This window comes from Schistocerca gregaria, chromosome 4 (genome assembly GCF_023897955.1).
Source record: "Schistocerca gregaria isolate iqSchGreg1 chromosome 4, iqSchGreg1.2, whole genome shotgun sequence".
NCBI classification, from domain to species: domain Eukaryota; kingdom Metazoa; phylum Arthropoda; class Insecta; order Orthoptera; family Acrididae; genus Schistocerca; species Schistocerca gregaria.
In genome coordinates, this window is record NC_064923.1 from 391,054,999 (window position 1) to 391,081,082 (window position 26,084).

General features: G+C 38.6%; 1 protein-coding gene across 3 annotated transcripts in view; it reads left to right on the forward strand.

Annotated features, from left to right (window-relative positions):
* The window catches only part of LOC126268196 (PHD finger protein rhinoceros), a 199,618-nt gene that overhangs the window by 95,184 nt on the left and 78,350 nt on the right, over positions 1-26,084 (forward strand). For all 3 annotated transcript variants that reach the window (XM_049973814.1, XM_049973813.1, XM_049973815.1), the window contains exons 11-14: positions 2,143-2,263; positions 5,932-6,057; positions 15,468-15,937; positions 22,055-22,141. In XM_049973814.1, the coding sequence (XP_049829771.1) occupies positions 2,143-2,263; positions 5,932-6,057; positions 15,468-15,937; positions 22,055-22,141 (804 nt within the window). The remainder of the gene's footprint in view (positions 1-2,142; positions 2,264-5,931; positions 6,058-15,467; positions 15,938-22,054; positions 22,142-26,084) is intronic.

Sequence of the window (26,084 nt, forward strand, 5' to 3'; positions counted from 1 at the left end):
TGAGTGTGTACACTCCTCATGTTATTCTTTAACCCTGTCTCAGTGAGGGGCATAGTCTCCACCCTTCCTGACGTGTTTCCATAAGTCTTCTTGAAATCACACACGGCTTCCATGGTACATAGTTTTTGTCATGCCCTATGTCACTTCTTGGCAAACGTCATAATTAGGATTTAACATCAGTAAATACCAATCCAGAGTTTCTATATTCTGCGATCAGTTATTTTTGCACCTATAATATTTTCTGCAGTTTGAAGACATAACTTCTACAGTTTTTATAGCACATTTCTCTTACTATTATCCAATGTGTAAAAGAATGTAATAGAGGTAGTGTTTGCTCAAAATTTTACTCTGGTATTATCACTTGTCAATATGTAAAACATTATTTGATTTTAAGTGTTTTACAGCAGTAAATATGTTGGAATTCCTAAAACAACCTAGTTTGGCCACATTTTTACTTTACAACCATTATAAATCTTTGGAGGAGACAAATCAGGAAGTTGACATATTTTGCATATTTTCAATAAATAATGTCATGTGAAATATGAAAGAAAGTGTTTATAGCCCAGAAAAGGTTTGTAAGAATAATATGTGGTTATCACCAGAGGTTATGTGGTAGATGACAACTGTTTTGTTGTAAGTAATCCACCATGGTTCAAAAGTCACAGTGATGTACATAACTTTTTTACAATAGCAGATGAAAAAATGATACTCATTACTTCATATTGACTGCTCCTTCTGTACCTTAGTAGTATCTATATTATTGTAATTTGTAAAAGGTGGCAGATAGAAATTACTAATTCACATTTGTGTAATTAAAAAAAAACATGTAAATTGCTATCTTTACAAATTAATTTGTGATGTGAGTGTAAAATGACTAATTCCACATCATTACGATTTATTGTGCAAATGATCCATCAAACATGAAACTGACTAACTAACTGTTATGCGCAGAAATTAATTCCTCTGTCCTTTGTTAACAGTGAGGAAAGTTTCACCATTGAAAAGTATTAACTGTAATGTATGGAATTACAATGAAACGCAGACCATTAGCTGCTTGCAGGCATTGATAAATATCAACGGGGACTGTTGAAAATGTCCAAAAGAACAGATAACATCTTCGTATAGATAAGGCTTACCGGTCAATGATCAGTGCGGATGCACTCACTTTGCTCTCTTACGGGAATCAATAGATTGACTGTCTCGAGTAATGAGTATAGTGGACAGAGATACTACAAATGTAGTGTGTGGACAATAAGTTGGAAATGTGGGTCTCACGAGGAGCGTACCAGAGGTAAGTCCCTGCAGCCGCACTACCCTCTCTGTCCTCAATGGCTCAGTCGGATAGAGTGTCTACCATGTAAGCAGGAGATCCCGAGTTTGAGTCCCGGTCAGGGCACACATTTTCAACCGTGCCCGTTGATATTTATCAACGCCTGTAAGCAGCTAATGGTCTGGGTTTCATTGTAATTTCATTCTTCGAGAGCTGCAAGATCACCAATGGTATCTGTTCTTTCAGACATGTCTGAAAGAACAGATACCATCTTCGTAAAGATACCATCTCCGTAATGTATGGATGTTCTATAAAAGCTAGCAGATAGTAGCTTCCATTTGCATAGGTGTAAATTAACACAAATATGACAGCTCGTTCCATTGACAAACCATCAAGCAGTCTGAGAATGAAAACAGTTAATCCCTGCAAGGTAAATGATATCAAAAAGTTGAATTAGGAACTAGAATTGAAGGTCATGAATCAACTGCTTGTAAAAAGAAGATTTGTATCATCAGTCTGTGATATAAAATAACTTTTAAGCAGTAGAAAGACCGTAGGGTGTCTAAAAATTAAATGACAAGTGAAATAACAACTAAATCAGTACTACCTTTCCTTTTCTATTTTTCTTCTACTTCATCTTCTTTTCCCTCTTCTTTACCTATCTTTCCTCTGCACTTTGCCTACTTTTGCACTAACCACTTGCCCCCTCTCTTCCCATCCCTGTTTCTGCACAAGGGATAAATTTAAGTGTGTGCTATCTCCAAAACACAGGCTAAAGTGTAATTCTATTTGCAACACATTTAAATAACTTTGAATACTTTTTTTATTGTTACTATGTAAACACTAATTGCTATTCTTTTTTTCTTTTCCAGACTACAAGAAATTGAAGCTGAATTTGACAAACATGTCAGTATAAAAGACATTACATCCCATATGGAAGTTGATGCTGAAGGAATTCAGTTTATTTATAACTACTGGATCTTAAAGCGAAAGGTATTCATTTTACTTTCGGTAAAGAAAGAAAAACATTCTAAAGCCAGAAAGTTATCTGTGTATGATGGAAAGACAATTTTTGATGCAATAATCTATGTAGGTAAATACAAAACAGCACTGATTACAGTATATTTATTTATTCATGTCGGGGTTTGATTGACTACAGTCGGTATCAAGTGACAAATGTCTCCAATGTTTACAGAGTAAATGTTACATACCGTTTGCCGTGATGTTTACTCTGTGGATGTTACATGCCTGAATCATTTGATAATGGCTGTAATTAATTGAAACCAGTGGTGAGTAAATGAGTTCTATGAAATTATGTCCTTTCATGTTGCTTTAGCTATGCACAGTAGTTGCCAAACCTGATACGATTGTAGACTGATAATGGAAGAAATCTAAATTAAAACTGCATGCAGGACCGGGACACACCCAAAACCTTGCCTTTCACAGGCAGTGCTTTTACCTCTGGGCTTTATGGATATGTGCTTAGTTTCTCTAAATTTTCCAAGGTAAATGGCAGGATGGTTGCCACAAAAAGGCTAAAGCTGATCTCTCTCCCTACCTTACCCAGTCTGAGCCTGTACGGAAAATTTTTGTTTCAGCTGGCTTCTTGTTGACCTTTCCCTGTCTTTCTTTCTGCGACCTGTCTAATGTACAAGGTTCTTCCCTTCCTTTTTCATTCTTTGCATTAATTCAACATCCAAAGCATTCCGCATACAAAATAAATTCTAACAGAATTTTAAAGTATTATTTATATCTTTGATTCAGAAACATATATCACTGAGAAGATGATCCGTTTTCATTTATACTAACTGGTTATGTTTAATTAATTATGTGGCCATGAAATGAAATTGTACTTGTGCACAAGTAACTAACATTTTATTTAATAGATATAGTTGTCAAGGAATATTTTCTTTTCTTTGTGTCTTTAACTTTCTGTTAAACCTCACGTTACTTGAAATGATACATACTGATTTTTACAACACTGTATTATTATACTGTGTTGTTGTGGGTGCATCATCACTTTTTTTTTTTCCAGCAGACTACTCTTGCCGCCCATTTTAAGCTATGGATGTTGTTCAATGTTTTCCTCAGTGAGTAGATACAATCCCTGTAGTGTGATCCTGGAAAAACTGCTGCAGTAACTTCATCATTTGATTTGATATTCCAACACCAAACGACTTTAGATGTAAGAGTAACTAAAGGCAGAGCTTACCAAATCTTCTGACCAGGGTGGCTGTTCCATCAATGTTTATGTTGAATCCCTCAGTTTCCCTGTTGTCAACTCATTTCTGTGAGCAGGTGCACTATCCTGGAGCAAGATTTTTTTTTGTAATGATATCATTTTCTTTACATTCTCGGTGTGATGTCACATTTTTTATCCATTTAGTCCAGAAGATTTGTTTAATGTTTATCTGTTTTGTTTTACCCTCTCCAATAAGAATAAGCCCTTTTTGTGTAACATAAAACTCTGCCTACAACATTTCTGTTGGAAGGAATGGGCTTCACCTTGTAACTATCTGGCAAATTAAAACTATGTACTGGAACAGTGGGCAATGTAAAGGTGCCAGGAAGTTTCAGTGTACTGTACACACTATTACTGTAACATTAATTGTGACATTACCTTTTATTGTGCAGGACTACTAGATATAACCACTGTTTTGATGGCTATTTCGTTTTGCATAAAATTAAAGATCATGTCATACTCACAGTAACAAGTATGGCACAAAATCAGTTAGGTTCTCTTGTGTATTTTTGTGAAATTCATCTGTCTTGTACAAAACTACAACATATTTAATTTATGATGTAAAATATACTACATTCTTCCATGTGAAGTATCTGTGAAGCCAGTAGGGTAATAGAAAGTCATTAGTGAAATATAAAAAATGGAAGGGATAAACAAAACATATTATAGTTGAGGCGATGGATGGGAAAGGATGAAGGGATACAAGAGGCTGTTAACGGGAGTGATAGTTTGGGAAAGTTTGCAGGTGACTGGGAGGGAGAGGTAGTACGGGATACGAATTTGGTACCAGTGAGCTTTTTCTGGCTTCAGGTGAGGGAGCTGTGCACAGCACACACTGAGATGGAGGAATTGATAAGTAGTGTGTGAGAGAACAGAGGAGAGAATGTAAAAAGCAGGTGGGAATGTAAGATGAGTGAGATTGGGGTCGTGAGAAAGGGGTGGAGGTGGATGTGAGACAGATGCCAGCTAAGATGTAGCCAGGGGGTTTATGAGATCAGAAAGATGTGTTGCAAGGGCAATTAATGGCTAAATATTTCATATAGTTGAGGCAGGTCGAAGGATGTTGATAACATTGAAGTTTAGTATATTGTGCTCAGGATCATGTTCTGCCACTGGGTGATGATATCGGATATTGGCCACAGTTTGACCTTGGAAAGCTGGTTTGGTGGTCTTGGCTACATAAAATGATGTGCAGAAGTGACATCTGAGATGATATATGGTATGACTACATTTCCAGATTGCCCTGCCTCTGATAGGATAAGATATGATTTGTCTGTGACAGTACTGGAGTAGGGATGTGCTGGTTGTGTGCATCAAACAGATCTCGCCCTTGGACTTCCACAGGCCCAATTAGCAAGGGTTTAGTGGTAGGTGAGGTGGATGGACTACAATAGGAAGTGCTATGTTTGGAGTTGTAAGACATTGGGAGAGATAGTGTTGGCTAGCAACATTGTCAAGGACAGGGGGACATAATACCCTCATCAATGCTGGTGAATTTTTGTTGCCAAATTATACAAAACAGGGTTTTATGGTAGCACAGTATTACTGTTTATCTATTTGAACAAAATGCACACAAAGTGACTACTTTGGAACACCATATAATTAAACTATTTCACAGATTGTGTTGACGCAATGGATTGATGTTACTGCAAAATATGTCCTAACGTAACAAAAACAAAATTTAATTGGTATCAAACAATGGGAAGACCAGGATGGAATATATCTGTTATGAAAAGGATAGTCACTACTCACCATATAGTGGAGATGCCGTGTTACAGATAGACACAAGACACAACAGAAAGACTGTTGGAAACTGAGCTTTTGGCCAGCAAGGTCTTTGTTGAAAATAGACAAAACACACACTCACGGAAGTGCACCTCACCAGATATGACCACAGCCTCTGGCAGCTGAAGCCATCTCTGCTATATTGTTTAATTAGTATCATTATCACTGAGGCAGGCTGAGAAATTTTGTTGTGCCCTTGTGTTTTCCTCCTCCTCCTTCTTATGTTCAACTTGTGGCTTGTAGTGTATGGCAGTGACCCATAGAATCCATAGTAATAACTGTCGTTGCAAACTGGTTTCTATTATTTTTCATTTTGGGATTTCATTTGTATTTGCTTCTAATGCTATTAAGACTATGACTTTCATATTAATGGTTGTTTATAGGGAGTATATCACAATGAAAAAGTCAATGGACTATAAAATTGTTCTCATGACTTTTTATTTAAATTCCATGTTTGATTTTAATATCATTAATGCTTACGCTGCATTTCATTAAATTTAGTACCATTTATTTGCCTTTTAGTGTATGTTTAGTATATTTAGCCTATATCTGCTAATCATGTAGTGCTGTAAGTAGATTTCTAATATTTTATGTTGGTGATAGTTAATTTATTTGAATTCTTCTTTATGAACAGGCTGCATTCAACAAACCTCTCCTTCCACCTAAGTCTGAAGATGTTGACATATTATCACGGCAACAGGAGCAGGCAGACTTGGAAAAGATGAAGATGTTTGTGCAACTTCGGCAAGATCTCGAAAGGGTATGTTACATTCATTGCACAGCTAATATACATCCCACATTTGTACTGTAATTATAGCTTACTATGTGGTGGTTTAGGCCTTAAGTGAGGGCTGAAGCATTTGCCTTGATATGAACATGTCTGCCTGTTAGTGAATTACATTCAACTTTTATATTAACTGTAGACAGAACTACCGGGAATGAGACAATGTCATCTCAATATATGGTAGCAGATTTAAGGCTAAGTTCAAAATGTGATGTTGAATGGCTTGATGATATTAATCTGTTACTGAAATGTAAAATATCAACAGGTATGTAGGTGACAGAAAATTTCTGTATTGCCATGAACATTGTCAAAAACTTTCTCTAAACATACAAATGCTGTAAACGGAAAATTCCTCCTTTTTCCCTGTGTTATCTTGTCATAGGGCGAATATTGTCTTAGGTGTCTGTACATTTCTCTGGAATCCAAACTGTTGTTCGCTAAGGTTAGTTTCTACCAGTCTTTCCACTCACCTGTTAATAGTTCATATTAGTATCTTGCAACTGTGTATATTATTTGGCAAGAAAAGATTTTGTGGAAAAGAGCAATTTGTTAACATCTAATATAACTTTAAGCGTTAGAGACTCTTTTCAGAGTGCATTTGTCTGGAATGTAGTCATGAAAAGAAATAAAACTTGGATTATAAACACTACTGACAAGAAGAGAATTGACATTTGAAATCGATATCTACATTTACATTCTGCAAGCCACCATATGGTGCGCGGTGGATGGTACCCTGTACCACTACTATTCATTTCCTTTCCTATTCCATTCGCAAATATAGCAAGGAAAAAACAATTGTCTTAATGCCTCTGTGAGAGGCCTAATTTCTCGTGTCTTATCTTCATGGTTCTTACACACAATGTATGTTGGTGGCAGTAAAATTGTTTCTCAGTCAGCTTCAAATGCCGGTTCTCTAAATTTTCTCAATAGTGTTTCTCGAAAAGAACATCGCCTCGCCTTCAGGAATTCCTATTTGAGTGTCCGAAGTAACTCTGTACCACGTGTCGTTCAAACCTGCTGGCAGCACAACTCTGAATTGTTTCAATGTCTTCCTTCAACCAGATATTGCCCACATCCCAAACACTTGAGCAGTACTCAAGAATATGGTGCACCAGAGTACTACATGCAGTGTCCTGTACAGATGAACTGCTCTTTCCTAAAATTCTCCCAATAAACTGAAGTTGACTATTTGCCTTCACTACCACAGTTCTCACATGCTTGTTCCATTTCATAGCACTTTGCAAAATTACAACCAGATAATTAAACAACTTGTATGTGTCAGACAGGTCACTAGTAATACTGTATCTGAAAATTACAGGTTTGTTCCTCCTACTCATCTGCATTATCTTACATTTTTTCCACATTTAGAGCTAGCTGCCATTCATCACACCAACTGGAAACTTTGTTTAAGTCATCTTGTATCTCCCTGCAGTCACTCAACTTCGACACCTTACCATACACCCAGCATCATCAGCAAATAACTGCAAATTGCTGTCCACCCTCTCTGCCAAATCATTTATGTATGTAGAAAGCAACAGTGGTTCTGCCACCGTTCCCTAGGGCACTCCTGATGACACCCTTGTCTCTGATAAACACTCGCTGTCTAGGATAACATACTGGGTTCTATTATTTGAAGAGTCTTCGAGCCACTTGGATATCTGTGAACTTATTCCATATGCTGGTACCTTCATTAACAGCCTGGATTGGGGCACCATGTCAAATGCTTTCCAGAAATCTAGAAATATGGAATCTGCCTATTGCCCTTCATCCGTAGTTTGCAGTATATCGTGAGAAAAGGGCAAGCTGAGTTTTACATGAGAGATGTTTTCTAAAAGTGTGCTGATTTGTGACCAGCTTCTCAGTCTCAAAAAAGTTCATTATATTCAAACAGAGAATGTGTTCAAGGATCCTGCAGCAAACTGAAGTTAATGATATCGGTCTGTAATATTGCATGTCTGCTCTTTTACCCTATTGTATACTGGTCTCATCTGTGCTTTTTTCCATTCGCTTGGGACGTTGTGCTGGGTGAGAGATTCATGCTAAATGTAGGCTAGGTAAGGGGCCAGTGCCATACAGTACTCTTTGTAAAACCGATTTGAGATTCCATCCAGACCTCGTGATTTATTTGCCTTCAGGTCTTCCATTCATTTCTCTACGCCAGGTATGCTTATTACTGTGTCGTCCGTATGGGAGTCTGTCCGATGGCCAAATGGCAGTATGTTTGTATGATTCTCCTGTGTGAATGATTTCATGAACATGAGATTTAAAACTTCAGCTTTTGTTTTGCAATCTTCAGTCGCCACATCTGACAGGTCAACAAGGGACTGAATGAAAGCCTTAGACCAGCTTAGCAATTTTATATAAGACCAGTATTTTCTCAGGTTCTCTACCAAAACTTTTACTAAGGTGTGTCTGTGGTAGTTGTATGCTTTGCGCATAGATCTTTTCACAGGCAAATGAATCTCTACTAACCTTTATTTTTGTCATTGTGAATTCCCTTTTGAACCGAGAGTGCAGCAGCCTCCAGTTCCTCAGCGTCTTCTGAATTTTGTTATTAAATCATGGTAGATCTTTTCCATCCTTCATCCACTTACTAGACACACAACTCTCCAGACCACAATTTACAATCTGCTTAAACTTTGTCCATAATTCCTCTACATCCAATTTACTGGAACTAAGTGGTGTCAGTTCACTGTTTAAGTGAGATGCTAACAACTGCTTATCTACACTATCTAGTAGAAACACTCTCCTAGCTGTCTTGTTATGATGTATTAATTTTCACAATCATAGTTGCTATAATATGACATCATGATCACTAATCCCGTTTCTATACTGATATTGTTGATAAGGTCTGGCCTACTTGTAGCTATGAGGCCCAAGATATTTCCATTGCATGTAAGCTGCCCAGTTAGCTACTGAAGGCAGTTTTCAGCAAATGTATTCAAAAGTATTTTGCTTGACTATTTATCTGTACCCCCAGCAATTAATCCATTGACATACCAGTACTGTAGAACAATGCTGAAGATTAGATGGTTAGATTATGAAGCAATTTATACCACAACCTGAATGAAAAACAGTACACATCCTGAGGCATCAAGGACTAGTTTCCTTGTTACTGGAGGGAAGTGCAGGGGTTAAAAATGGCAGATGGAGACCAAGATTAAACTGTAGTAAGAAGGGTCATGTGGCTGTAGGATGCTAACATTACTTGTCCACAAAGCCACCACCCAAATTCCTACATTTGTTGTACCTGGCTACCAACTTCTTTATCCCTTCATCATTGGTTGTGAAGTTATGATTAGCAGACAGACCTTCATCTTGGGGAAGAGGTGAAATTCACTCGGAAGTCTGAGTTTTTCTTTCGTTCGACTCGCATTACGGGGTTGTCATTGTCGTGAAGGGAAATGATTCCTTTGATAATCATCCTGCACCATGTTTTGGATTGACTTTTGGATTTTTATAACCTGAGATGTCACAGTACTCTCATGTGTTACTCTCATGGAATCCGTTGCCAAAATTCCTCTGCAATATCAAAAAACATAAGACATTATTTTATGGTTTGACCATATCTATTTTAATTTTTTAATTTTATTTGGTTACTGAGTGTGCATCCACTATTTGGACGGTTTTTTTGTTTCAGCATTCAGCATGATGCTAATTTCCATCTCTCAGATGGTTTAACAAAAATGTCTATTCATATCAAATGCACCAACCACCAATAATATCACCACTTTGACAGCTGTCACATTTTCCGTGTCCAAAAGTCCCTTCCCTGCAGCCTCCCCATCCATAGATGCTGTATCTGCAGTTGTTAAAATATATCAGTAACCTACCGGAGCCTTTGTTGACAAAGAATATCATGTCCATCTCTTCCATAAACAGATCTTCTGTGCCATTGCCTCCTCTGAAACCAATAAACCTGTTAACTATCAGCTGGCCAGCACTCCTCCGGCCACCTAGTATTGTCCTGGCCTTGAAACACCCAACCAACCACATCCTTCAGCTACCTTTAGTCGTGCCCTGAGATGAGGGACATCCAAACCACGTCACCCAAAGTAATGTTTCACTGCCCAGCCAGCATACAGAATATCCTTGTCCATTCGTATTCCAGTCCTGCTCCCAGACTTGCTCCCCATGGGTCTATTCCCTTGTGGATGACCCTGATGCAAAACCTGTCTCATACACCCACTCACCATGTTCTACCGCAATCCAATTACAGGCATTTCCTATCCTGTAGAAGCCAAGACCATTTGTGAAAGCAGCCACGTTTTATATCAGTTGTACAGCGTTCTATGTGGGTGTGAGAAGTAACCAACCATTTACTCGCATGAATGGCCAACGCCAAACTGTTAACCTGTTTCCCACTGACTCGCCTTACCTTTCCCTTTTTCTCTTCTGTCATTGTCCATACTTTTACTCCATCCATGTCATGTACTGTCTTCTCCCTCCGCTCTTCCCCTCCCCCCTCCTCCCCCTACCCCACCCCCTCTTTCTGTATCTCTTAATCTTTTACGTGCTATACCTCTCAAAACTCATTATGTAATGTTGTGCAACCACTGAGTCATTTGACTTTCTCAATTCTGCCTCGCACTACCCTATTATGCCCTCTTTGCCTCGTACATCCTTTCCTATTCCTTCCCCTCATCCAGTCCCACCTCCCACACATACATAATCCCAGGCAACCACTCTCAGTAATTGATAATCAGTAATTGATGTTGCCACAGTAGAGTGTGTTTGGGTGTCTTTGTGCCTGTGTGTGTGAATGTGTGAACTTTCTACTAGAAAAAGAGCCAGAGTTTGAAAGCTAACAAATGATGATTTCTGTTAAATGTGTGTGTGAACCTCTCATCTGTCTGCTGTAGGTGACTGGTTACTTTCCCTTATATTATGTGTTATCCCACCTAGGAATTTCGATTTTGTTATATGAAATTATAGAACAGTATTCTTCGCATCATTCTGCTGCAGAGCCCTTGATTGTATTCAAAGCTTAAATGCAGTGAGTTTCCTAGTAAGAGAATAGCTTCTCTACGCAACTCAAAATGGATTTGAAAAGCATTGCATGTGCAAAACACTGCTCACCCATTTCACCCACACAATTTTGTGAAACATGGATCAAAGTCAGGAGAACCCCCGGGTACTGTGATAGCACATAGATCATCTGTCAAAAAGGGTGGACAGCAATCTGAGACTATTTACTGATGATGCCATTGTTTATTTTGAAGTGTCATCATTGAATAACAGTACATATAGTCAAGAAGACTTTAAAAGAAGTTCCATTTAGTGCAGCCAATGGCTTCTTGCTTTAAATGTGGATAGATGAAAGTTGACATGTTTGGGTAGGTGAGACATTCCCGTAATGTTAAAATATAGTGCTAATGGTATGCTCTTAGGCTCAGAGATATTGATTAAATATCTAAGCATAATGTTGCGAAATATCTGGAAATGAAACTAGTATATTAGAAGAGTTGTAGTATTATGAAAAGGATGCAAATATTTTAATACATTATTCTACAAGTAAAACTAAGGAAAAAAGTTCATATAAACATAGGTATGAAATGTTTATTTATGGAGTTACAGCTAGTAAAAGATTGGCAAGAAATTAGCAACTTCGCTAATATGGAGTAATTGCAAAACTATGAGGTTAAAATAAAGCATGGTTTCCATTTATTTTGTTGTTACTGACGTGAATCTAATGAAACATTTCTTAGATGTGTATATGCAGTAGTTTTCCAGAACATCCAGAGAAGCAAAGAAGCAATTTCGTAAAATGTTTAATTTATTAACTACTTGGCCCAATTTGTTAATTCCAGACAGTTCCACAAAGTTTTCAACAGAAGTTGTAGAGAATTTAATTTTGGAAAAATGATGGTAATAATGTTAACTGAAGCTGTATGAATGTTTAATATAATCTGCTTTTATTAATACCAAAGCACACGTGAATTCATGTTAAACCGAAAAAAACGAAGCTCAGTGTTAAGGAAGTTGTACAGTATACATACAATTTCACAATACGTTCACAGTGAATGTTCAAAAATGTCTCCACCAAGTTCAGTGCATTTAGTTGCATGTGTATGAACAGATTGTTTTGCTCATTTCAGGGGATGGTTGTTAATTTTGTCTACTGCATTCATAATGCAAGCTAGTAATGCCTCACATGTACTGACTTTGTCCTCATAAACTATCTCTTTCATCCATCCCCACACACAAAAGTCCATTGGTGTTAAATTGGGCACTCTGGGTGGGCACAGACATGTAGCACCACGATCAATCCATTTCTGGAGAAAATGTTCATTTAAATATGTAGTAACGGTGTTGATGAAATATTGAGGTGCGCCGTCATGTTGAAAATACATTTGCAATCACGTATCAAGTGGAACATCTCAGAACAAGCAGGGCATATCTCCTTGAAGGTATTGTATGTATGTATGTCTCGCCAGTGCCAGTTAGGTGTCCTGGGAAAATGAATGGTCCAGTAAATTGTGTGTTGATTATACCACACAACACATTTACGCTAAATCGCTAATGGAAATTGCTTTGCACTGTTGCATGTTGGTTTGCTTCAGACCATATGTGCTTTTTATGTAAATTGTTTACATCATCTCGAATAATAAATTGTTTACACCATCTCGAATAAACTGTGCCTCGTCAGTAAATAAAATGTATTTGTGTAACTGCTGATTAGTATTTAACCAGTTGCACAACTCCAAGTGAAGGGCAGGATCTCCCAGGTGTAAATGATGCAATTTTTGCTTATGGCAAGGATACAGATTATTATAGTTCAGTGCACGCCATACCTTAGGGACACGTCGTGTACTGGTACCCGGCCTACGTTGAACAGCATCCATAATACCCTCATCATCGTCTTCATGTATTGAGTCCTCGTACTGATTAAGAACAGTAGGTAGAGAACCTGTCTCCCGTAACATTCGAAATACTCCACTGATGGTTTATGCGTTCGGAATCCTCTGAGTTGGATAACGTATGCGATATTCGTTAACTGCAGCCGTAGCTTTACCATCACATTTGCCATAAATAAACACCATATCAGCATATTGCTCTGTTGTAAATTTGAAAGGCATCCCTGTTTCATAAATAATCTACAAATTACAACAGTTACTATGTGATTTCACTTAAATACACTGTTGTTATTATATTCTTTCACTGAACAATGCAGAAAAATAACTCATTTCAAGGTTAGGAAATGACTGAAGCAACTCGCTAACGGTTGCCAACAATGACATAAACATTTCTACACTCTTTATGGAAAGTAAACAAATTTACTTGTCTAATAATCCTTGCTTCTCTGGATGTTCTGTAAAACTATTCAGATAAATGTGTGGGGCATGTTCTGTTGGATTCTCCAAACCAAAAACAACAAAATAAATGGAAATCGTGCTTTACTGTAACCTCGTACAGTTTTGTGATGGCTTCATATTAGCAAAGTTGCTAAATTTCAGCCAAAATCTTTTACTAGCCAATACTCCATAACTAAACATTTGCGGACCTTTGTTTATATGAACTATTTTCTTTAGTTTTACTTGTAGAATAACATATTAAAATATTTGCATATCTTCATGAATCAGCCTGTATAGCAGAGATGTGAAGTTACAGATAGGTACAACAATAAGACTGTCAGACAAGTATGCTTTCGGCCAACATGGCCTTCATTGGAATTAGACAACATAAACACACACTCTCATGCAAATGCGACACACACACACACACACACACACACACACACACACACACACCCACACACACACACACGTGACCACAGTCTCTGGCTGGCTGCTGTGGCCAGAGACATTCTGGCATCGGCAGACAGAGACTGTGGTCATGCGTGTGTGAGTTGCGTTTGCATGAGTGTGTGTGTGTGGGGGGGGGGGGGGGGTGTATGTTGTTTAATTCCGATGAAGTCAGTTTTAGCCAAAAGCTTACTTGTTTGACAGTCATTTTGTTATGCCTACCTGTGAGTCAACATCTCCGCTATATGGTGAGTAGCAATTTATCCTATTCATAATATTGTCATTATTCCATCCTGGATTTTCCATTGTTAGATGAGTTGTAAGAAGATTTTATGGGAGAATTCTGGAGAAATATAGTACACATATGAAAGTGACCATGTGCAAACCAATTGTGCAGCCCATTCTTGAGTACTCTTAAGTGCTTGGAATGGGGCTCCCACCAGATTGTACTAAAGGGAGCCATAAAAGCAATTCAAAGACGTGCTGCTAGATAGATGTGTTGTCCAGTTGTTTGGTCATTGTGAGAATAGTACAAATATGCTCTTAGAACTTAGATGGGACTGTTGAAGGAGGAGAGACCTTTTTTATGTGGAATGCTGCTGAGGAAATTTAGCAGACCACAATGTGGAACTAATTGCAGAATGATCATACTAATTCTAACATTTATTTCAACTAACAACTATAAGGACAAAATTAGGGAGATTTGGGCTCATACAGGGGAATAGAGACAATCGTTTTTCCCTCATTCTATTTGCAGATGTAACAAGAGATGAAATAATTAGCATTGGTACAAAGTACCGTCCGTCATAACACTGTGCAACGGCTTGCAGAATGTGTAATATTGACGAAAATGAGAAAATTAAATAAAGGAATATTAGCAGATGGCAATAGAAGGAGAATATTTAACAGTATTATGAAAAGGAAAGTTGCTACTCACCATATGGCAGAGATGCTGAGTCGTAGATGGGCACAACAAAAAGACTGGCACGAATAAATCTTTCCGCCAGTAAGGCCTAATATTTGAACAGACAGAGGTATAAGGAACTGACACGAAGTGACTGCAATGAATTTCAATCAGGTCATGATAGTTTACAGTTTACACCAGATGGATTTGTGACCACTTATGTCATAAAAGGAGATGTGCTGTTCACATTGTGTGATCACATGCATTACCTGACCTGTTTCGTTGTAACACAAAACATGTTCCGTTGACACACACACATTTTGCCACCACCATACAATAAGCTGCTGTTTCATATGGCATCAACATTGGTTGTCACCTTCAGTGCTTCTACTGGTTCCCTTCACAGATTTACATGTATGTAACATTATAGGCTGTTTTTTTAAATTATATTATTAAGTTTCTTCCCTATTACTTTGTCCCTTAGATTTCAAATACTTTAGCATATTTTCATTCTGAATAATATTGAAATTTTACCTTCCTTGACACACACACAAACACACACACACACACACACACACACACACACACAGTGTACTATTATAGTCATATATACACTATGATGATTCAGACTTTAATACAACATAGTCAAATGTTCCCTTAAATCCTGACATGGTGCCTTTTCCCCTTTAATATTTTGATATATGTCATAAAACTGAATGTATGTTTTATTTTGACAGGTCCGTAATCTCTGCTACATGGTAAGTCGACGGGAGAAACTGTCAAGATCATTTTTTCGCATGCGTGAACAGACATTTCACAAGCAAGTTGCTGTTCTGAGTGATCCTTCATGCACTCTGAAGACAAAAGAGATGGCAGCAGTCCTGGAAGCAAACCATGCGCCCTCAATTTATGACCGTTTGTACTCGCATCTCCCATCATCTTCTGCTACTGTATCAAACAGAAGCAGCACCTCAGGTGGCTTACATTTGTCTGAGGGACCAGCAGCTTGTGCTGATTTTGAAGTTCTTCTGGCAAGAATTGCAGGCAATGCATCACCACCACCACCAGAACGCCCACCAGATGTTAATGGTCTACTAGTGAAGAAGACAACACCAACACAGTCTTCTGAAAACCCATACAAGCGGCTGTACTTCTTTAATGGTGCCCAGAGGCGACGTGCTGGAAGTGGTCCATACGGTGCCTCAAGGTGAGGTGTTGTTTTTATTTCTGTTGTAACTTATTAATAAAAAATGTACTTTTGAATAATTTCAAAGTTTTAAAAATTGAATTTTCCACAGTCATGATAAAGAAGGGTTTAAGCATAATTCAGTCCCCCTCCCCCATTTTTATTGTGCATAGGGAAATTTGTATCCAAAACTTCTTCCATGTTTCGTATTCTTTTTCAGAATGCATGTAGTAGATTGCAAATTGAACTAATTAATTACATGAATTTGATGACGACTTTTGTTTTGAAATCACCAAGAAAAGTGGGAAATTTAAACTTGGCTCCTACTATAACACTCCTTAAGTAATGGTTGTGGAATGCAAGTAACTTATAATTTGTCCCCTTAGGGGTTAGTGTACTAAATAGCAATGTTTGGAGAATGTTTCTTGGCACTTAAGTGTATTTTGTTTTTCTTGTCTTTGTGAATGAATCTGTTCCTTCTGATTTCAGCATCTTTACATAATGTGGACAACCTGATGTAGGCTATATTTGTTTCTCCAGCCTTTACCATCAGATTGGTTGCTTGACAGACTATGCGTCTTATTTGTTTGGGCTGGTCAGAAAGCAGCATTCGACTTGATAGTGCGAGGCAGTAGACAATGACTAGCAGATGTCCCCCAGAGCTTGTGTTCAAAACTTTTCCATGGTAAAAGAAATGAGATACATATGAAAAATGACTGTGTGTGTGTGTGTGTGTGTGTGTGTGTGTGTGTGTGTGTGTGTGAGTGAGTGAGAGAGAGAGAGAGAGAGAGAGGGAGAGAGAGAGAGAATTTAAAAAAGGATCTCTTACATTGACGCTTTCTGGTCAAAAAATGCAGACGTTCATGTAGCATTCTTGGAGTGAGTCGTCTGCAAATTTATTGATTTTCTGAAGCTGTCATTTTCATTTCCTACCTTTGACTGTCATTAATTTGTCATTAACCTATCTAAATTGTTTTGATAAAATTTAGAGCTGTGGGACATGTTTTATTTTTCTAATGAGGGCCAGGGTTCCACCAAAATAATCTAATATTGATAAGGTATATTGTTGAAATTTTGGTACTCACTGATTTCATGCGTACTTTATGAAGTTTTCAATATACTTCCATTATAGAATCGTAATAATGTCCCTACATTATTATGATTCTATAAAGTAAACCCACAGAAAATTACACTATCTCCACTTTGAAATTACACCTTTTGTAAATTTCAGTTCTTCCTTTTTTCTTATGATGGATACACAAGTTCCAAGAGAAACCTAGCAACTTCTGTGTATTTCAGATCACTTTTCTGTAGCAAAACCTTTATGACTCTTATTTTATCTACAAGTAATGAAGTATTTGGTATCTGGTTACTAGCTTCTCCAGTATTTGGGCTGGTCTTCGGTGTTGAGTTGTTAAAATTTATTCTTTTTGCTGTTTTCACTTGTATCCTTGTCACCTTTGTAAAAAGTTGTTCACAACAAAATAATGGCCCTTACATATAGGTAGACATTATGTCAGCCACACTTCTGTGTAAATTGGAAAACTTGTACATGTATATGATATTACACATGGATCAGAATAACAAAGTGATTAACGTCAAGCTGTTTACAGTACTGCTTCCATGGTAACAGCCAGTCAGAGGACATGTTTGATCATGCCTTCTGTTCCATTAACCATCTCAAATTTCTCTACTACAACTGCTATAGATAGTTACAGACGACCCATTCGCCCACTAACTTAACAGTTGTGATCTGCTTTGTTATGTGCCTTTATTTCTCTGTGCGACGAGCATATTTTGCACTGCAGGATATCAGAAACTTGCAGCAGAAGTGCGCAAGAAAGTGTGGTTGCAAAACAGAATGTTCGGCAGTCTCCTCGCTTTTTGCATGCTCAGCCACATAATTATGGGTGCTCGGTGTAAGAGGAGAGACACAGCAGTGCAACGCTGTTGCCTCTAATAAAGGTAGTCAAAAGAAGTGCGGACTGTTTGATGATTTATAAAAACACTGTCATTAAAGTTTGCAAAGAAAAATACTGTGCAGAACAGGACGGGCATGTCCATCTAAACTGTGAACATGGACACAAAGAGGACAGACTGAGTAACAAACTTGGACTCATTCCAGTAAGATGATGTGTGTTTCCACATACACATATGCTACAAGAGAGAAAACATGTATAAAACTGTGTGTGCCTCTTTGTGAAGCAGAATTATTCACTGTCAGCAAGATTTCTTTGGTAATCCTTGTCCGAACCTTCAGTTTCGGCTAGAAAACAAATATGGATGGAAAATTGTAGTGGAGAGATGTGATTGTGCCATGTTGTTGTCGACATTTAAGAGTCATTATTAAAATGCTGTTTGAAGGCATTGAGTGGTTCAATGAAACATAGATAAATGCCGGTCATTACATCAAGAAAGACTGGACCAATTATAGTATATGTGGATGTAGTGCTGTTCCATGGAAAAGGGTGCAAGAATTGCTGTTTTGCATGCTGGAGTTTAATTTGGTTTAGTGCAGTCCTGTCTCCCGGTTTACAATTTGAGGGAACCAAGCGATTATAATGAAGTGGATCACAGTAATTTTCTGAAGTTTTTCAAAAGGAAACAATTGGAAAACTTAAATTAGCTGTCTCTCATTGTGGTGGGTCATACCCAATTCCATTAAGTTTCCAAACATAAAGTTCCATTGATGGCAGCAAGAAAAGTAGACATTGTTGAATGCTTGAAACACCACATTGTGTAAGTTCAGGAAGATCTATGCATGGTAGGCTCATGAACTAGTGAAATGAAATAAGCCACAGTTTCAACAATATGTTGTTGTTGAGACAGCTAAAATTATATATTTTTTAGGCTCCCACCTTACCACATCAGTGCCATCAAAATGATTTGGGTGCAGACAAACATTAAGTGACAACTAATAACAAAAGTTTCACTGTGGTAGAAATTCAAAAACTGTAGAAGAAACAGTAGTGCAAATAGAGCCAGAGCAGTGCAGTAGTGGTGTACACCACACAGAATGGTTGTCGAAGAATCATGGAAAAGTGAAGTGAGTGTAGAAAGTAATATCAAAAATATAATTATGCCATTGGGAAATTCCAGTGACTCTTACACAGAGCAGAACACAGATAACAACAGTTTCAAGGAGGAAAGTGACAGTGAACTAAGTGGCATTTATCATTTAGCATAATTCTTCTAATATCAATGTTTGTGTTTCACATGTTGAGTGAATGGCATCTACCACATTTCCATAGCAAATCTTATCTCTTTAGTAAGGGATACCCCTCTAAGCAAGTATGACCTACTTTATGCACACTGCAGTTATTGGTAAGTACTTAAGCAGTTTGTATTTTTTTAAATGTTGTTAGTTAATTTATTTTTTAAAAAAAAGGTCGTGTGACTAGGGCCTCCCATTGGGTAGACCGTTCACTGGGTGCACGTCTTTTCGATTTGCCGCCACTTCAACGACTTGTGCGTCGAAGTTAATTTATTTACATTAGGAATTCAGATTAATTTTAGCATCCCTTTTATATTGAATACACCAACTGAATGCGAATCATTTTGATTATTATAAAAGACAGCCCATGTCCTTTTTGTTTTGTTGAGATATGCAAATAATAGGAACACACACTGTGGAAAGTGGGTAATGGGGAGAGGGGGGGTCATACCAGGAGGGTAAAGTTGATCATCAGTATTCCTTTACTGTCACAAAAAACAGTTGCCACCACTTTTCAGGGATAGGTGAACAAGAGTGGCACCGTTCATGTGATTGATGTTTTGTTTTGGGCGTGAAATGAAATACCCACGTTTTCGTCACCCTTAAAAATTGATTCCAACAGTTACTCCTTCTCGTTTCCACACTGTTGAAGAAACTGGTGGGCACAATTGATATGTTATTGCTTGTGGTTTTGTGTAAGCATTCGCAAGACCCACCACTTGCACACCTTGTGATACACCAAGTTTTCAGTCAAATTTTTCTCACATGAGCTAGCAGAAATCTCAGGAACCCAAAGAGTCAGTTCACATATAGTGATTATTCAATCTTCGAGCAGTAGTTGCTCAAACTCTCAACGATCTTGTCTGAAACGGACATTCTTCTGCTCCAGTTTTCATTGTTAATGTCTGTGTGATCAGGAGTGAGCTCCCTACACCATTTGTGGACATGTTGAACAGGCATACACTTTTTGCCTTAAACTTCACATAATTTGTGATGAACGTCATTAGGCAGAACCTCTTTTGCATTTAAAAACTGGGTAAGTGCACGGATTTCACGCTTGGCAGCAGTGGCTCCTTCCAAAAGTCATCAGTACTGCTACCTTCACTATGAAGTCCAAGGTGTTATATCCCAACTGCACAAAGTGACCATCTATGCCTGGAATAACAATGGAGCATTATGGATAAAGTATTGCCACATCTCAGATGTACTGGATAATTAAAAGATGTGCATGTAAGAAAACAGGGCTGCCTAGTCGGCAGCTTACCTGTGTCTGCTTGTCAGGTGAGTTGCAGGTGTTCAAGTGTGCTGTACCTGATGGGGCAAATTTGGAACAGCATGACCTGCAACATTCAAAATTCTATTAAGAATTGGGACAAATTACCCAGCACAAGGAGTAATCTACCTTAGTTGTAATAAGCAAAGATGATGAAGTCAAAATTTTAAGTACTGGAATAAAATGCTGTGGCAACAGACAATTGTGCTTATGTCACATTTGACATATTCCTTCTTACCACAAAGGAGTTTAAGAATTTTGAATTAAAAATAAAACTGACAAAGACACATTGAGAGGAGTGACAGAATTCTGCTATTCAGGAAGAAAGATTTCACAACATAGCTGAAGCAAGGGGGTCACCACAAAGAGATAGGTGCAATGCAACCGGTAGGGAGGGAGAGAGTAGCTAGATAAAATGAGCACATTGGTGCTACAGCAGAAGGATGTCATAAATTAAGTAGGCCGAGGGAGTGGGAAAAAGGAAGTGGGGAAAGAAGTCCATAGTAATCGTCGCCAAGAGAAATGATAGATTACAAGAGTATTTATCAACTAATCCAGAAATAATTAAATTGGCATTGGAAAGAGTAGCATAAGGACACAGTATGTGGACAGCTTAAGTTTAGAATGTATAAAGCAGTGTTTATATAGGATGATGTGTATAGTTAGAGATTCGACAATGAAAAGTTTACACAAATAGGAAGAAGTGAAGGGTGTAATCAGACAAGTAAAGACAATGAGGACTAGTGACAATAAGTCAACAATTTCTGCTATTGTGTGTCCTCTGAATCCATTGTGTCCTTCTCCATCTCATCCTGTTGTTACTCTGCTAGAATTAAATTCTCGTCTTTATATTAAACATGTATGCCATACACACTGCAAATTTTCATACTCTTGCCCATTTCGGTGTGATCTTTGCTTTTGAGGTACATATTTTTGCTTTTAGCAGCTCTCATGTATTAGATCTAACATTATCTTTACTACACCGCTTTAACTTTCCCATTGTACTTTCCATCTGTCATTGACTCATAACTAATTGCCCTTTGTTTTATTTAATTAGCAATCAGCAACTATTTTGTATTAAATGAATATTCAGGCATGGGAATATACATCATATTTATAACAGTTCTTCAAATGTAGTTGATGAGAGCAAGCTCTTCCACTAAAAAATTGTGTGTTATTAACTTTGCAGTTTTCAGCAAATTCTATTTGAAACTAAAATAAGAAGGATATCTGAGGACATGCAACAACTCACAACATATGAGTGCCTGTGTCAGGTCTGAAAATCACACTATCTTTTGAGCTTTCACTCCTTTCACTGTAATGTGTGCTCTCTCAACCCCCTCCCTGCCCCCCCCCCCCCCAACACACACACACACACACACACACACACACACACACACACACACACACATATATAGAAATCTTCTACCCTCGCCAGTGCCATCTGTGATCCAACTGCAAGTGAATGGTTCATTTCCCCGGAGTTTACTTATTGTTTCCATCTTGAGATTTCCACCTCTTGTATTATTTAAAATTGATAAATGTTGCACTTAAAAACAAGTGGATAAAATAATAGTGTTTCCGTATTAGAATGACAAATATTACACTTCTTGATTTAAATTAATTTATTTCTTTATTTATTTATTTTCAGTGGCAGTGAAACAGAAGCGAAGGTGTCAGCATCTCGGCGGGCGAGTGGTGCCTCCAGTACTGAAGATGACGACAGGCAACGCCATAGGTATGCCAGATCTGCAAAACATAATCGTGTGTGCCTGTGTGAAGAGCGAACAAACCGTTATACGGATGGGAAGGATGTTAGCTTATTAGCAAACTTTGAAACAGGTTTGGTACTTAAATTTCTATAAATGAAGCACATTAATGTTTAAAATCTGTGTTACTTGTTACACTACTAGTCGAACTGTGTCATTTTGGTTCTTACTGAGTGATCACAGCAAAGACTTGGTGTTTAGTGCACTTACACTCTATTGGATCTTTATCCTTTAGAATGGATTATTCGATTCTTCTACAAACTGTTGATAGTACGCCCATGCTTCATGACACACCTCCCTCATATAAACTAGATCTGATTTTTAAACGTTGACTAAAGATTTTTTATGTTTTCCAACTAATTACATTGCTTTCCCCTTCCTATGCCTGTTCGATATGTGGCTTCACAAACAGTTATCATAGCAGACAATAAATAGGCACCCAGAATAGGTGACAATTGTCTGACATACATTTTCTGTTTTATGAGAAGGCATATAGCACTCTGTAGGATGTTAACTGCACACAGGGCACTCTGAAATGAGCAACATAAAGAGGTTTTATGCTGTTATGGTATGGCCTTCCAAGTTTTGAAGAAATCACTATATTGTACACAATCAACAATTTACTGTTTTTTGTTTACTGTATTGTGCAATGTAATATAAAGCCAAATTTGGTCATTATATTAAAGTCAGTGCTGTTAAAACAGAGAAGGCTTCAGTTCTTCCAACACAAAAACATAGATATTGTGACAGGATTAAGTGTTCCAAGAAATATAATAATAATAATAATAATGACAGGAAGATTAGATTGTGTAGTGCTACCAGCACTTACTAAGTACACAGTCACATGGTGAGAATAGGCTTGAGTAGTTTTATTAACACGAAATTAGAGAAAGGAAAGAATCAGTTGCCATAGGTGGCTTGTCAATATACAGCAAGCAGAGAACAGAATAAGCATAAAATAAATAAGTTACAAGTCCAAGCAGTAAGTAATAAACATTAACACAGTGCTCCAAGCACCAGACACAAACTTGGCGGTCGATGTCATTCATTTGTCACCACATAGTCACTCAAGTTGCACCACAACTGCATCACTTGGGAGCCTGAACGAAGCTATTATGTGTGACCCTAGCCATAGTAGTCGACATGTGCAGCAGTCGCTGCACAAGCCCCCTTGATGAAAGCAAAGCATAGCATGGAACTTATTCTCTGAAACAGGCCAGGAGCTGGGAAGTGGGCATGTCGTCCGGAACAGGTGGTGCATTTAGGTTTTGTGTTGACATGTTGTGGTGCCAGGATTGGAAGATGGAGTCTCGTATCTGCCATGTGTGCAGCTATTGACCACAAGGTGGGTGATGCCTCTTTGAAAATGTAAACGGGCTTCACACTACTATGAGACACGATGGTTTGTTTTCCGTTCATAACCATGACCATCATTATTTGTTTGTGTGTGTGTGTGTGTGTGCGCGCGCGTGGTTTACATGTTCCCGTAACTTGCGAAGGAACTCCAGTTCGTCATCTATTTTGGACAGTAGGCTCATATCAGTTAACTCCCCCGGCGAACACAAACTCTTGGCGTAAACCAGGGCTATGGGCAGTGCACGTGTCCAAGACATTCCACATTAGCGCTGCCTTCAGCATCCGATGCCGACGTTTCACCATGCCATTGCTGGCCGGATGATAACTAGTCATCTTTGGATGGATATAGCCACAGAACTTCACCAACTGCATCAACAAGTTTGACTCGAACTGTTGGCCCCTGTCAATAGCAATATGGAGTGGACAGCCAAACCTCGCTAGCCTCATCGTTGGGAAAGCAGTGGCTAGTGTTTCTCTGTGGATGATGCCTGGAGGTACTGCCTCAGGTCATCATATATATCTATCAATCATTGTGAATATTTAATGTTGGCCATCCGACAGAGAAAGTTGTCCCACCAAATCAAGATAAATGTGGGTGAAGCATAAATAAACATCTGGGGATTCTTTGATCAGGGAATGATGTGGTGAGTGATTTTGTGACACTGGCAAGCTCTCTTCCACTCACGGCAGTTTTTCTATTCCTGGCCACACAGACTGATGAGATGCTAGCTTGAATGTCGACTGGACTCCATAAAACACTGGTCTGCAAAATTCAATGGTGATGAAAGGGCACACACTGCCATGTGACACCTCACAATACAGTTTCATGTTCTTGCCAGGCACATCAAGTGCCAAAATGTTATCATGCAATTTGATGTGCAACTTGGGATCTTCTTGTTGCACCTTGTCAAGTACCACAGTGTTCACAGGTTGTGACATACTGGTAACTCTAGACAGTCCACAACCACATTAGTTATGCCCAGTACGCTGTGAATATCCGCAATGAACTGGCTAATAAATTTCAGGTGCCTGAGCTGTTGCAGGGAACAAGTTTTGCTGTTTTTCTCAAAAGGGTATGTTAAGGGCTTGTCGTCAGTGTATATTACGAACTCCCTTGCCTCAATCTCTGGCCAGAAGTATTTGATTGCTTGATATATGGCTGAAAGTTCCTAATCATGTGTGTTCAATCTTTGCTGGGAAGGTGACAGTTTGCACAGAAAATAAGCCAGTTGCTGCCATGCGTTGTCCATCCATCGCTGGAGGGCTGCACCAATGGCTAACTTGACCGGTGTCCACCACTACTGCCAGTGTAGCATCAAGCTTAGGGTGCACCGGCAGTAATACTTGTGCTAGGATTTTTTTTAGTCACTTCAAAACACACATACATCTCCATGGTCCACTGCACCAGAGAACTGCTGTTAACCATTGGACCAGCTAGTGCTGCGTTCGGTGGCGTATATTGTTCTGCAGTGCATGGTAAATACTAATGGTGAAGTTGAGCATTCCTAAGTATCTACATAGCTCCTTTATTGTAGGTGGCTTAGGTAGCTGTAATATGGATTCAGCCTTCTCAGTGAGTGGTAATGAGCCTTCTCAAGATATTCGATGATCTGTGAATTCAATGTCAGGTTGTCCAAACACACATTTTGCCCTGTTCAATAGCATGCAGTATTCTTTTAAACACTCTAAAACTTCTTTTGGATGCTGGCGATGTTGGTCCTTGGACGATGAATACACTAACACATCATCCAAACAGGCAAAACAGAAAGTCCACTCACAGCAAGACAAAGTCGTTGAACCGTGGCAGGTTTCTGCAGCATTAGGTACGCCAAAGGTCATAACTTGCTCTCATACGATCTAAATGGTGTAATAATCGCAGTATTTGGAACATCCTCTGTTGCCATGGGAATCTGGGTATACAGTTTCATGCAGTCTATAACACTGAATATAATGGATCCATGCAGCACATAGCTATAATCTTTTAGTAGTGACACTGGATAGCGATTAGGTGTGATTCATGAGTGGGGCCTTCTGTAATCACCACACATATGCCAAGCTCCTCACTTTTTGGGTACTAATTGCAATGTGGACGACCATGACAAATTTCCGTGGTTTTTATGTGGTGTGTCTTACCAAGAAAAACTTGTGGTGATGCAGCTGGAGGTGTCGTTAAGGTTGGAAACTCATGCAGCAGTGGGCAGTACTTCTCATCTGCAACCAGTATGACCTTGATTTCATACTTTGTGGCACCACGATGATACCCAGTGGCCCTAAGTCCGGTAGTATTGCCCACAAGATGGGCTACATCCTTCAGGAGCTGGTAGTGAGCTAGGAAATCAGCACATATAATTGCTCCAGCCACACCCACTACAGTTAAATCACATGTGAATTGAACAGTGGAGTCCCAAATTCAACTCTTCATGCCAAATGCCATACATTACCATTGCTGAATTATTGGTGGGAGACGAGCTAAAATCAGTGGGCGGCATGCAGCAGTGCAGTGACCCTCTGGGCAGGATACTAAGACTGGATCATGTGTCTATTAAATACTTCTGG